Below are 15,516 nucleotides of genomic sequence, written 5' to 3' on the forward strand. Positions count from 1 at the left end.
TTGGCTAAAAGATTTTTTAATTTGCCACCACGACAAGTTAGACTCCTCTTGCCGGACCCTACTCTATTCTAACCTATTTAACATTTGTTAAAATATGCAATACAATTTAGGTATATTTTTATTTTTTTATTCAATTTTTAAAGTGACCAATAAAATCACATACAAGGGACAAATGCCACCACACCATGACCAGACACCATATTATCAATACATAGTGACCTGTTGTGAATTCACTCTCTGGCTTTACTGAAGGTAGTGGAGCTGGTCAGATTGACAGAGGGGTTGCGAGTTCTCTTTCTGGGCTCCCTCTGGTGGTTACTGGAGGTAGTGGAGCTGATCTGATTGACAGAGGCTTGCCACATGATAATGAGGAAGACAATTGGAGATCTGGGGTTTCAGATTTGGATTTAAGACAGTTGACTCTGTCTATCCCTGCTGGTGATTTTCTTCCTGTTCCTTCTGAGGTCTGATGTCTCCTGCTCTTTCCCTGCATGGTTCAGCTAAGTGGTTCATTTGCTATTCTGTTTGCATTTGATCTGGTTTTGTCTACCTCAGCTTTGTGTGGGTCAGCCAGCTCCGGCTGGGGCTGTGCTGAATCAGCGCCCATGTGTTACTGCTTGTGCCAGTTTGTTTTGTCTCCTGTTATATTGGTCTCTTTTTGCTTTGCTTTCAGAATATACCAGAGTGCTGATATAGTGGGGGCGAAGTCATGCGACATCAGTGTTTTTTGTGCATGAAACGTGTTGGACTTTTTGCAGGGTTTTTTGCATGATTGCAGACAGTGTCTTTCCTTTCCTGTGCTGTCTAGTCAGTGTGGGCCCCATCATTTGCTCAGTCTATTTTTCTGCCTGCGTTTGTGTTTTCATCTTGTCATCTCACTGAGAATATATGTTTGGGGGCTATCTATTCCTTTGGGGTCTGCTCTGGGGCAGTTTAGATTTCCCCTTTCTTGCTTTAGGCTTAGATAGCTCTCCGGCTGTGCCGAGGCGTCTAGGATCATCGAAGTTATGCTCCACGGCTACTGCTAGCTGTGTGGACAGGATTAGGGGCCTACATTCACTTAGTTACCAACCTCTCTGGTTTTCTGTGGCTTTGCCTGGGCCTGCTATCCTCCTCGGTGACCCATTCATAACAGAATCACCAGCCTAACTGTAGACTCTAGGGTACTCTAAAGCAGGAATGAATTAAAAAACAAAAGTGTCCAAATTTTTTTTTTTATGTATTTTTTCCTCTTTTTTTTATCTGGGGCTGTAGGAGGATATTTTTTTGTGTAAATGGAGAATAAGCAATTGTCAGACCGTGTTGAGCAGCTCACTGCTGAAGTGCGGGGAATTTCTTCCTATCTCGCTCAATCATCTGCTGTTGAACCAAAAATCCCTACTCCTGATGTGTTTTCTGGGGATCGGTCTAAATGTTTTAATTTTAAGAATAATTGTCAATTATTTTTTGCTTTGAAACCTAACTCATTGGGGAGCTCTGTGCAGCAGGTTAAAATTTTCATCTCCCTGCTACGCGGCGATCCCCAGGATTGGGCCTTTTCTTTGACACCCAGAGATCCTATTCTGGCTAATGTGGACGCGTTTTTTCAAGCCTTGGGGTTGTTGTATGATGAACCTAATGCTCTTGATCAAGCTGAGAAAACTTTTTTGGCATTGAACCAGGGTCAGGATTCTGCAGAGTTATATTGTCAAAAATTTCGAAAGTGGGCGGTCCTTACTAAATGGAATGATGATGCCCTAGCAGCTCTCTTTCGGAAGGGTTTGGCAGAAACCATAAAAGATGTTATGGTGGGATTTCCTGTTCCCTCTGGTCTTGACGACTCTATGTCATTGGCCATTCAAATTGATCGGCGTTTATGTGAATGTAAGACTACACGAGCGGCATTGACGCCTTTCGAACAAACTTCTGAACCCATGCATTCTTGTGGTCGGTGAGGACTACATCTTGATGCCTAGCTCCCGCCAACCAATGTCACCACTCTTCAAATGCCCATTTCATGGCCAACAATTCCCGATTCCCCACATCATAGTTACGTTCAGATGGGGAGAATTTTCGAGAAAAGAAGGCACAAGGATTCATCTTAAAAGTCACCAGATCTCTTTGGGACAAAACGGCTCCTGCACCAATCACAGAAGCATCTACCTCCACTTGAAATGGCAGTGAGACATCAGGTTGCCGAAGAACCGGAGCAGAAGTGAATCTCCGCTTAAGCTCCTGAAGTGCCGAAACTGCCTCTGGAGACCATTTCACCACATCAGTGCCCTTTTTGGTCAAATCAGTCAGTGGTTTAACAATACCAGAAAAAATACTTATAAATTTACGGTAGAAATTAGCAAAACCCAAAAACTTCTGGAGAGCCTTCAAAGAAGTGGGCTGAACCCAATCATAAATGGCCTGTATCTTGGCTGGGTCCATTTCAATAGCCGACGTGGACAAAATTGATCCCAAAAATGAAATCCTCTGTACACCAAAGAGGCACTTTGATCCCTTAACATACAGAGAATTTTCCCTCAAAATCCGGAACACAGTCCGGACATGTTCCACATGAGAAACCCAATCACTGGAAAAGATCAAAATATCATCCAGATAAATGATCAAAAACTTATCCACAAAGTCCCGGAAAATATCGTTCATAAAATACTGGAAGACAGAAGGGGCATTAGTGAGCCCAAAAGGCATCACCAGGTACTCAAAATGTCCCTCCGGAGTATTAAACACCATCTTCCATTCATCCCCATGCTTGATGCGAATAACATTATACGCCCCCCTGAGTTCAAGCTTGGTAAACCAACAGGGACTTTTAATTCTGGAAAATAAATCAGAAATCAGGGGTAACGGGTACTGATATTTAACGGTGATTTTGTTAAGGGAACGATAGTCAATACATGGCCTTAATGAACCATCTTTCTTCGTCACAAAAAAAACAGCACCTAAAGGTGAAGAGGATGGTCTAATATGACCCTTCTCCAACGACTCCTTGATATAAGATCACATAGCATCATGTTCGGGTACCGACAAGTTAAAAAGCCGACCCTTGGGAAATTTACACCCGGGCATTAGCTCAATTGCACAGTCATAACTCCTAGGAGGAGGCAAAGGCGCAGACTTACTCTCAGTGAATACATCAGAAAAATCAGCCAAATAGTCAGGAATATCATGAGACTGGGGAGAGGTGGAGAAAACAGGAGTGTCACTAAGAACACATTGACAACCCCAACTCACCACAGGCACAGATATCCAATCTAAAAGAGGATTATGAGTTTGCAACAAAGGGAAACCCAGAACAATAGTATCATGCAAATTGTGCAACACCAAAAATGTACAATTTTCTTGGTGGTCTGGGGCGACCCACATTATCACCTGGGTCCAAAACTGGGGTTTATTCTCCGCCAAGGGAGTAGCATCAATACCCCTCAAAGGGATAAGAGTCCGCAAGGGTATCATAGGAAAACCATAACGTTTAGCAAAGTCCAAATCCATCAGATTCAAAGCTGCTCCCGAATCAACAAAAGCCTTAGCGGAAAAAGTAGACAAGGAGCAGAACAGGGTAATCGCAAAAAGGAACTTAGGCTGTACATTGCCCACCGCAAATGTGTGAGCAAAATGCTTTTCTCATTTAGGGCAGACAGCAATAGTATGAGAGGCGTCCCTGCAGAAAAAACACAACTTATTACGCCTTCTAAAGTCCTGACATTGCGCCCTAGACAAAACCCTATTAACATTGCATGGGTTCAGAAGTTCGTTCCAAATGCCTCTCTTGTAGTTTTATGCTCACGTAAATGCTGATCAATTTGAATGGCCAATGACAGAGTCGTCAAGACCAGAGGGAACAAGAAATCCCACCATAACGTCTTTTACGGTTTCTGCCAAACCCTTCCAAAAGAGAGCTGCTAGGGCATCATCATTCCATTTAGTTAGGACTGCCCACTTTCAGAATTTTTGACAATATAACTCTGCAGAATCCTGACCCTGGTTCAATGCCAAAAAAGTTTTCTCAGCTTGATCAATAGCATTAGGTTCATCATACAACAACCCCAAGGCTTGAAAAAACGCATCCACATTAGCCAGAATAGGATCTCCGGGTGTCAAAGGAAAGGCCCAATCCTGGGGATCGCCGGGTAGCAGTGAGAAGAAAATTTTAACCTGCTGCACAGAGCTCCCCAATGAGTTAGGTTTCAAAGCAAAAAATAATTGACAATTATTCTTAAAATTAAAACATTTAGACCGATCCCCAGAAAACACATCAGGAGTAGGGATTTTTGGTTCAACAGCAGATGATTGAGCGAGATAAGCAGAAATTCCCCACACTTCAGCAGCGAGCTGATCATCACGATCAGACAATTGCTTAGTCTAAATTTAGACAAAAAATATCCTCCTACGGCCCCAGAAAAAAGTTGAAAAAATATACAAAAAACCCCCAAAAAAGCTGACACTTTTTTTTGTTTTTAAATTATTTCCTTCTTTAGAATGCCCTAGAGTCTATAATTAGGCTGGTGATTCTGTTATGAATGGGTCACCGAGAAGGATAGCAGGCCCAGGCTAAGCCACAAAAACCAGAGAGGTTGTTAACTAAGTGGATTGCAGACCCCTGATCCTATCCACACAACTAGCAGTAGCCGTGGAGCGTACCTACGATGATCCTAGATGCCTTGGCACAGCCAGAGAGCTAACTAAGCCTAAAGCAAGAAAGGGGAAATCTAATCTGCCCCGGAGCAGACCCCAAAGGAATAGATAGCCCCAAAACATATACTGTCGGTGAGATGAGATGAAAACACAAACGCAGGCAGAAAAATAGACTGAGCAAACGATGGGGCCCACACTGACTAAGGACAGGAAAGGAAAGACACTGTCTGCAATCACGCAAAAAACCCTGAAAAAAGTCCAACACGTCTGATGCACAAAAACACTGAAGTCGCACAACTTCGCCCCCCACTATATCAGCACTCTGGTATATTCTGAAAGCAAAGCTAAAAGAGACCAATATAAAAGGGGACAAAACAAACTGGCACATGTAGTAACATATGGGCGGTGATTCAGCATAGCCCCAGCTGGAGCTAGCTGACCCACACTGAGCAGAGATAAACAAAACCAGATCAAATGCAAACAGAATAGCAATTTAACCACTTAGCTGAACATGCAGGGAAAGCGCAGGAGACATCAGACCTCAGGAGGCACAGAGAAAAATCACCAGCAGGGATAGAGGGTGTCAGCTGTCTTAAATCCCAATCAGAAACCCCAGATCTCCAATCATCTTCCTCATTATCAGGTGGCAAGCCTCTGTCAATCAGACCAGCTCTACTACCTCCAGCAACCACCAGAGGGAGCCCAGAAAGAGAACTCTCAATCTGACCAGCTCCACTATCTTCATTAATCACCAGAGGGAAGCCAGAGAGAGAATTCACATCAGAGCTCTGTATATAGTGTCAGTGTACAGGCTATACAGTGATCAATGACATTATACACAGGAGCTCTGTATATAGTGTCAGTGTACAGGTTATACAGTGATCAATGACATTATACACAGGAGCTCTGTATATAGTGTCAGTGTACAGGTAATACAGTGATCACTGAGATTGTACACTGGAGCTCTGTATATTATGTCAGTGTACAGGTAATTCAGATATCGATCACTAGTGACATGTACACAGGACCTCTGTATATAGCATCAGTGTACAAGTAATACACTGACTCACCAGTGACGTCTGTAGGTGAAGTCCTTCATCTTCGCTTTTCATCTTGATCCAGCACAGACTGCCATCACTTCTTCCAGCCAGGGCTCATCTCTGCAGGAAATACGTTATCTAGAGCACCGCTTGCAGAGTACATTACTTAATTTTTTCCCAACTTCTACACTACACCAGATGAAGAAAAAAGTGACATAGTGTCTCTCTACACAGTAACAGGACTGCCCCCCATTTAAAACTGTATCCTCAAAAAATAAAATTAATACCTCACTGCAGTAATAATATCCCTTAATTAGCCACTATGGTAAAAATATCCCTCACCCTGGCCCCGTGTTTCTCATTACTGGCTCCAGCCATATGTTCTCCCATCTTGGCCCCATATGTTCTCCCATCCTGCCCTCATGAGTATCCATTCTGCCCCATGTGATGTCCCATCCTGACACATATTATCTCCCCATCCTGCCCCATATGATCTCCCCATCCTGCCACATGTCTCCATCCTCCTCTATCTGTTCCATGATCCTGCCCCATCTGTCCCATGATCCTTCCCCATCTGTCCCATGATCTTGCCTCATCTGTCCCATGATCCTGCCTCATCTGCCCCATGATCCTGCCCCATCTGTCTCCATCATATCCATCCTGCCCCAGGATCCTGCACAATGTGTCTCCATCCTGCCCCATGTTCCTGCCCCATCTGTCTCCATTCTGCCCCATCTGTCTCCATCCTGCCCCATGTTCCTGTCCCACCTGTCTACATCCTGCCCAATCTCCCTGCACCATCTGTCTCCATGCTGAGCCATGTTTCCATCCTGCCCCATGTCGCCATCCTGCCCCATGATCCTGCACCATGTGTCTATATCCTGCCCCATGTCATATGGTGAAGGATCATGGGGCAGGATGGAGACAGATGGGGCAAAATGGAGACTCATTGTCCATCTGTCTCCATCCTGACATTGAAACATATTGTGGCATCCGCTTTTCATAAAAAAAAACCTTTCTCCTGACCTGGCCTCGGTGCAGCGGTGATTTTCCCTCCAGGCATTTCAACCGTGGATTCACCAGTGAATGACAATGCACACTGATGTCAGCTACCAGCCTCTGATTTTAACTATTGTGGTGAGGGTCAGTACGGCAATAGAGTTTAACTGAACCTGCGTCTCGGATGCAGGTTCAGTACCTGCACCGGCAGAATCCTTCAGATGGAGCCTGGTGAGCAGAAGAGACGGGCCTGATGCATGCCCCCTTTGCTCATCGGGCCCCATATGCCATTCAGGGCAGTAATTCCTTGATGGCTGCCCTATTGACATCATATGATTTAAATACTGTGTAGAAACAGGAAGCCTTCTTCCTGCATTTATCATCTCCTCTTCAACTTCTGACACAGCTGCTCCTCCCCCTGTCAGGGACTTTTGCAGTTATTACTCATACAGGGAAAATGACCTCCTGTTTCTACATAGAGGATTCAGCTAGTCAGTTTATAATCACATGATGTCATAGCCTAATGGAAAAGAGAAGAATTAACTGTGTAGAAAGGTAAAATGAGCAATTGTAAGTACACAGTGCTATATAATATGATGACTGCAATATATTAAGAGGATAAAAACTTTGATGGGAGGAGAGCTTCTTTATTTGCCATCCTTCCTGATTTTGTGGACTGAACAGGGTAGTGTGATGTGTTATATTCTATGTTTGTAGGATTCTTTATGTATACATCAGAAATATTGATGACAGGTGAACACAGCTTGGTTCTGTATTCATAGAAATATCTGAAAATGTGGATAAATATATGTAACTGCTTCATCACATGTAACTTAAAGAGCCTATATACTGTATATGCAGAGAAAAGATGTCTGGAAATCTTAACCATTATAGCAGATAATGTAGCCTCTAAGGCTAGTTTCACACTAGCGTTCTTGGGCGCAGCGCAGGGCTGCCACTAAGCCCCACCCCTGGCCGCTCCCCCTCCGGTCAGTTACTCCTCTGATCGCATGAGGCTGCATGCGATCAGCGTATCCTATATTTAGCATTGGATACGCTGATCATGCGCTGACCGTGCGCTGGTCTGATTTTGCTGGCGCTGCGCCCTTTTGGCGCTGCAACCAGCGCACAAAAACGCACTGTGTTGCATTTTTGTGCTCTGGGCACAGCGTCAAAACGGCGCAGCACCAGCAAAATCAGACAGCGCATGATCAACGTATCCAACGCTAAATATAGGATATGCTGATCGCATGAAGCCTCATGCGAACAGAGGAGGAACTGACCGGAGGGGGCGTAGCCGGGGGCGGGGCTTAGTGGTGGCCCTTCGCTGTGCCCAAGAACGCTAGTGTGAAACTAGCCTAAGAGGGAAACTCATCCAATGTAATATATTGCTAATGTCAAACACGTGATGATCACATGTCCTTGACCTCACACAGGTCCTGGCAGAATTCTGCATGTTGGGACACGGTGGACCTCCGCCCACCTACTCTATGAAGGTCCACTAAAACCAGCACAAAAAATACGTTATTAACCCTCTCAGCACTTAATGTGCTGGAGGAAAAAAAAACACTCTGGCTTTACATCACTGACTGCAGCAGGTGCAGTTACACATATCACCCTTCACATACCATGCCAGTGGCTGTCACAATATATGTATTTATACCTCAAATAATGCTAAAAACAAGTTCATAATCATTTAGAAACAACAATATTAATGTTTTAACTCAGGAAGAGTTCAGAAATCAATATTTTGTGAAATAACCATGATTTTTTAATCACAGCTTTCATGCGTCTTGGCATGTTTTCCACCAGTCTTTCCACTGCTTTTGGGTGACCTTATACCACTCCTGGTACAAAAATTTAAGCAGTTCTTTGTTTGATGGCTTGTGACTATCCATCTTTCTCTTGATTACATTCCAGTTACTTTCAATGGGGTTCAGGTCTGGAGATTGGACTGCCGATGGCTGGGTTTTGATGTGGTAGTCTCTTATGTTTTGTCAGAGCTGTATATACAACGCTGGCAAAAATTAAGAGACCAATGCAAAATTTTCATTTTGTCTGATTTTTCTTTTTATAGGTATATTTTAGAGTAAAATGTAAATTGCTCTTTTATTCTATAAACTACTGAGAACTTGTCTTCGAATTTCCAAGCACTAAATTTTGTATTTATTTTCAGAAAATGAGAAATGGTCAAAATAACAAAAAAAACGCAGTGCTTGCAGACCTCAAATAATGTTAAGAAAACAAGTTCAGAATCATTTAGAAACAATAATACTAATGTTTTAACTCAGGAAGAGTTCAGAAATCAATATTTTGTAGAATAACCATGATTTTAATTCACAGCTTTCATGCATCTTGGCATGCTTTCCACCAGTCTTTCACACTGCTTTTGGGTGACCTTTTGCCACTTCTGGTACAAAAATTTAAGCAGCTCTTCTTTATTTGATGGCTTATGACTATCCATCTTCCTCTTGATTACATTGCAATGGTTTTCAATGGGGTTCAGGTCTGGAGATTGGGCTGGCCATGACAGGGATTTGATGTGGTGGTCCTTGATCCACACATTGACTGACCTAGCTGTGTGGCATGGCACATTGTTCTGCTGGAAAAAAAATAGTCCTCAGAATTGGGGAACTTTGCCTGAGCAGAAGGAATCAACTGTTTTCCAGGATAACCTTGTATGCGGCTTTATTCATACATCCTTAGCAAAGATTAACCTGCCGAATTCCAGCCTTGCTGAAGTATCCCCAGATCATCACCGATACTCCACCAAATTTCACAGTGGGTGCAGGACACTGTGGTTTGTATGCCTCTCCAGGTCTCCGTCTAACCATTAGACAACCAGGTATTTGGCAAAGCTGAAAATTAGACTTATTAGAGAAGATTACCTTACTCCAGTCTTCTATGGTCCAATTATTATGGTCTTTGGCAAACTTCAGCCTGGCTCTCCTTTACTTCTCATTGATGAAAGGCTTTTTTTCTAGCTTTACATAAATTGAGCCCAGCCTCTAGGAGCCTCTTCTTGCTCTGCACTTCACCCCAGCTGCCTTTTGCCACTCTTTTTGTAGGTCACTTGATGTCATTCTGCAGTTGCTGAGTGTCATCCCAGTCAGTGGAGAGTCATTTTCGCCCTCTGCCTGTCTGTATCTTCATTATCCCCAATGTTGTAAATCCGCTCTCTGGCCTACCTCTGGTTACTAGTGAAGGTAGTGGAGCTGGTTATATTGACAGAGGGGTCGCGAGTTCTCTTTCCGGGCTCCCTCTGGTGGTTACTGGAGGTAGTGGAGCTGATCTAATTAACAGAGGCCTGCCACCTGATAATGAGGAGGATGACTGGAGATCTGGAGTTTCTGACTGGATTTAAGACAGCCGACTCCCCCTATCCCTGCTGGTGATTTTTCCTGCCTCCTGAGGTCTTAGTTTCCAGCTCAGTCCCTGCATGCTCAGCTAAGTGTTCTTTTGCTATTGTTCACATTTGATCTGGTTTTGTCTATTTCAGTTTTGTGTGATCAGCCAGCTCCGGCTGGGGCTGTGCTGAATTTCTATCCTTATTTTACTGCTTGTGCCAGCTTGTTTTTGTCCCTTATTAGATTGACCTCTTTTTGCTCTGCTTTCAGAATATACCAGAGTGTTGATATAATGGGCGAAGTCTAGTAACTTCAGTATTTTTCTATCAGATGTGTTGGGCATTTTTTGCAGGGTTTTTTGCGTGATTGCAGACAGAGTCTTTACTTTCCTGTCCTGTCTAGTTAGTGTGGGCCCCATCATTTGTCTATTTTCCTACCTGCGTTTGTGTTTTCATCTTGTCTCACCGACAATATATGTTTGGGGGCTATCTATTCCTTTGGGGGTCTCCTCTGGGGCAGTTTAGATTTCTCCTTTCTTGCTTTAGGCTTATTTAGCTCTCTGGCTGTGTCAAGGAGTCTAGGATCATCGTAGGTACGCTCCACGGCTACTGCTAGTTGTGTGGATAGGATCAGGGGTCTGCAATCCGCTTAGCTACCAACCTCTCTGGTTTTCTATGGCTTAGCTTGGCTTTTCTTTCCTCCTCAGTGACCCAATCATAACACCCCAATGTCTGCTGCTTAACCTTGTTGTAATGGACTGCAGTCTTAGAAATTTTAAGGATGGAGGCAACATGATGCTCACTATATCCCTCTGCTAGTAAAGCCAGAATTGAGCCCTTCTTTTCCTCACTCAAGACTTTTCTTTTCAACTCCTTTGCATGGTTAAAAGTTATTTTTTCATTACTTTTGGGATATTACTAGCACTTGCTTTGCCATCCAGTTTCTCCTATTGCAAGAGGATTGTGATCACCACAGCAGGGTTTTTATACTTTCATTCATTAAATAAGATTTGGTTCAGGTGATCACCTAATCAGAAGCACATTAAGTAGAATGAGGTGTACTCTGGTTGGAATTCAGCTGACACTGGAATAGAATGGCTGTCAGACATGTAGAGAAGCTGACTTTTATAAAACTGTGCAGTTACATAGTTACATAGTTATTAAGGTTGAAGGGAGACTTTAAGTCCATCTAGTTCAACCCATAGTTCAACCCATATCCTATCCTAACTTGCCCTAACTTGCCTTGCCCTAACATGTTGATCCAGTGGTCTCTTAATTTTTGCCAGAGCTGTATATATCTAATATATACTTACCTTGCAATGTGTTCACATCCTGTTCTGTACAGATGTCTCTGAATCCCAGAATTCCAAGCGGCAAAAGTTCACCAACCACCATATTGGGACACCCAAGTGATGGGTGCCTCAATATGGAAACTGCTTGTGGCACTAGCCTCTTGCGCGGTACCATCAGTGGAACACCGTCGCACCACAAACACACATACACACTGAATACTCCGTATGCACCACACACAAACACACTGTATACGCCGTATACAGCGACTTGCATGGTACCACCAGCGGAACACCGTTGCAAACACGCCGCTGCTGGGATCAACCATATGATTCACTAACCGCCACCATCTTTGTACAGGAGGAACGCATGCCCAGTTTTAATGTGACCGCCGCTATCTGTCTGCACAAAGATGGCAGCAGTCTGATTTACAGTACCAGTGCAAATTCAGCGCAGGTGCAGTGAATCATCTGGCTGTTTCCGGCGGCAGATGGGCAATGTGGGAAGACGGTCACATTAAAGGGGTTTTCCCATGAGTGAAAGTTCATTTTAAAAATTGTCTGTGTCTGACCGTACAGAGCATGCCACATCTCCTGGGCAGGGGAGGAAGCAAAAGACAATACTGACATTACAGCAGGGGATCACAGAGGATTCATTTTGTGAGGTGAAATATTTCAATGACCGTTTTTAAACAACATCTTACCTCACAAGTGTATCCTCTGTGTTCTCCTGCTGTAATGTCAGTATTGCCTTTTGCTTCCTCCCCTGCCCAGGAGCTGTGGTATAGACAGGTCAAAGAAGAGAGCACAGATGGGAGAAGTCAACACATGGGGAAAGAGAGTGGATAGATGAGTGAACACATGGGGGAGAGATTCTCAACGCGGCAAAGCCTGCCCCCATCGTGACATTACCGCCCTCCCAATGCAATAGCATCGGGCCTCCATCTAGTATATATATAATTCTCATCCATATGCAATCCTTTTTTATATAGCAGCAGTCATTACAAATTTACAGGACAAAATACAGTTTGTATGTGACAATATATCTGTAAAGGTTAAGGTTTCTCCCTTGTGGAGAGTGACATACCAGCTCTGGTTTGTCAAGGTAAGGAGGCTTATTCGCCGTGCAATGCTCCTCTGGGAATTTTTATATGCAAATTGCCTCTTCAGAAAGAAAGAGCCTCTCACCTAGCCAAATCAGATCTCATACTTTGCACTGCCGAGAGCCAATAGCTCGAAACACCATGTCTGCAAATTGAGATTCTGATTTGGCTGTTAAACTAAGTCATATTACAAGACTCGTTAAAGGGTTGATTGTGACTTGTAGGATTGCTACTACTAATAGGTGGCGCTGTAGAGTAAAAGTCCTCTTTCTTTCTGAAGAGGCAATTTGCATATAAAATTTCCCAGATGAGCGTTGCACGGCGAATAAGCCTCCTTACTTTGACAAGCCAGAGCTGGTATGTCACTCTCCTCAAGGAGAAACCTTACCCCTTAGACCTCAGTCAGAGCCTCTCACCTAGCCAAATCAGATCTCATACTTTGCACTGATGAGAGCCAGTAGCTCGAAACACTGTGTCTGCAAATTGAGATTCTGATTTGGCTGTTATCTTAAGTCATATTACAAGACTCGTTAAAGGGTTGATTGTGACTTGTAGAATCGCAACTACCAATAGGTGGCGCTGTAGAGTAAAAGTCCTCCTTCTTTCTGAAGAGGCAATTTGCATATAATATATCTGTAAAAGCACCCAAAGACTTCAATTGAGGAGTCTCATCTGACACATGGAAGATACAAGGGCATGTATCAATTTTTTTTTTCATGTGCAGATTTGCTCCGTGAAAAAAAATCTGCATTGCTTTGAGCGCCGTTTTTTCCCATACAGCAATTGGACTGAAAATATGCTAATGTGAACCTACCCTTAAACACCTTATGCAGTTTATTTGCATTCATTAGCTTTACGCAGACGTTATGTAATCTGTTTGTTTTTTGTTTTTGCACTATGAATCAATGTGTATTGGACATACTGTATTATCTCTGCAGAGAAATAATAATTACACACATTTTAGCATTTTAAGATAAAAGCCATTATACTGCAAACATAGACTTAGCATCTAAGTGCAAACCTTGTGTGTGCTACAACTATACAATATATAAACTGTTTAGACTTAAATCAATGACATACATTTTCGCTCATGAGGCATGCTACTGTCAAGGTTTTTCCAATTGCTGATGAATTCTTGGTCTAGTAGGAAATGCTGTTTTGTCCTACTGTGTACCACTTATAGCTATGATGGCCTGCTGTGTACAACTTAGAGCACAAATGACAGCAAAACATTAATCTTTTCAATTGCCCTATAAACCTTCAATATACGACTTTACACGTGGAGCCTGTATAGGAATTCTTCCATTCCCATTGGTGCTTACCATAATTAAATTGGCTGTTCACCTTTTCGCAGTTAATGACATTGAAGCGGTAAGGAACATTAGCTCTCATTGCACTAACTTCATAGTAGAACCACTGGTGATGTTGGTCCGTGTTAACATCTGCATTCATGATCAGGTCATATTCAAACCTGAAGTGGAAAAAGATTTAAGTATAATAATCTATTTTCACAACTTATAGTCATATGAAGTATATTTATTGGTACAGTTACTACAATCACATAATAAATCTCAAACATATTTTTAAATGAGACGAGCAAAAATAGTCATTACATCCTACTGCTATTTACATGTCCATTATTTCTATTCATTTTTTTGAGAAACTGCCAACTCTTATTCTTCATACAAAGTCTTTTCTGTGACTAGGTTTTCATTTTAAGCCCCACTAATTTTTCTAATTCCGTTGGTGTCATTCTATTCCGTGCTCCAATACATCTGACACAGACAACTCCTGTGTTTGTAAAATTAAATTTTGTCAGGAAATCCCATTCATCCCTGTTATTTCCATCTAATGAACTGTCATAGTATCAATGCATAAAACTAGTTCCGCTTTGCCTACAGAAATGTCATAGATAAAAAGTAGGTGACAGAGTAGTTTCCTGACCACTTTCTGTCAATCATACATTTATATGTAGGGAAAGGCTACTTTCACACATCAGGTTTTCGGCGTCAGGCGCGATCCGGCGTCGTGCCGGAACGCCGGATCTGGCAAATGTTTCGTAAAACCGGATGTGACGGATCCGGTTTTCTGGCGGATCCGTCTTTTTCTGGACAGACAAAACCGGATCCGTCTCATCCGGTTCATCCGTTTTTCTATCCGTTTTTCGACGGATTACTCCGGATCCGGTTTTTAAAATTGACCCTTGTGGCCTTCCGAACGGGATTGGCTACTGGAAAACTATATATAGCATGTTCCTACAGCCCTTCTTTGACAGGTTGTAGAGGAGAAAGTGCAGGTTGGAGAGAAGAGCAAGTTACTGGCGAAGATGGATGTTGTCATTGGAAATATTTTGAAGAATTTGGCGGATTTTACAGCGGAGGCAAATCGTTTGAGGGTGATTGTTCTGGAGAAGGAGAGAGCGAGACAGCAGCGCATCAGGCATCGTAGACGACGTTTGTGGATCCACCCCATCACAGCCAAGAGAATGACGCGTGGGGTCTATTCTACACTATGCATGGACCTTCGACGAAACCCGGATAAATTTTTTGGATATGTTAGGATGAAAATGGAGAATTTTGATTACTTGGTGGAGCGCATTGCACACCTCATAAGAAAAGCGGACACCTATTGCCGCTTCTCTGTTTTACCCGCAGAGCGTCTGATGGTGACTTTAAGGTAAGCCACATTTATTGGATATGATCGCATCAGAGCACACTTTCACTGCAATCTTGTTGGTGGTAATTTGTATCTCCAAGTGTTATAGGTCAGTTTTGGTATGTAATGCTGTGATTTAAAACTAATTTATTGTTTTTTAATTCCCCACAGATTTCTTGCAACTGGAGAATCCCTTTCGTCACTGTATTTCCAGTACAGACTCGGGATTTCCACCATATCTGGAATTGTGAAGTACACATGCCATGCACTGTGGGACTCCTTAGCTGAAGAGTTTTTACCAGAGCCAACAACAGAGAGGTGGATTGAAATTGCTGACAAGTTTCAACAGATATGTCAGTTTCCAAACTGCTTGGGCGCTGTGGACGGGAAACATATCCGCATTGTAAAGCCAGCTGGATCGGGATCGGAATATTTCAATTACAAGAAATATTTTTCAATTG

General features: G+C 43.0%; 1 protein-coding gene across 1 annotated transcript in view; it reads right to left on the minus strand.

The window, feature by feature from the left end:
- The window catches only part of AGBL1 (AGBL carboxypeptidase 1), a 1,225,565-nt gene that overhangs the window by 1,021,498 nt on the left and 188,551 nt on the right, over positions 1-15,516 (minus strand). Inside the window, exon 14 of the mRNA XM_073569145.1 lies at positions 13,723-13,871. Within this exon, the coding sequence (XP_073425246.1) occupies positions 13,723-13,871 (149 nt within the window). The remainder of the gene's footprint in view (positions 1-13,722; positions 13,872-15,516) is intronic.

Source organism: Dendrobates tinctorius, unplaced genomic scaffold (assembly GCF_039654945.1).
Source record: "Dendrobates tinctorius isolate UK_male_01 unplaced genomic scaffold, ASM3965494v1 ptg000022l, whole genome shotgun sequence".
NCBI classification, from domain to species: Eukaryota; Metazoa; Chordata; class Amphibia; order Anura; family Dendrobatidae; genus Dendrobates; species Dendrobates tinctorius.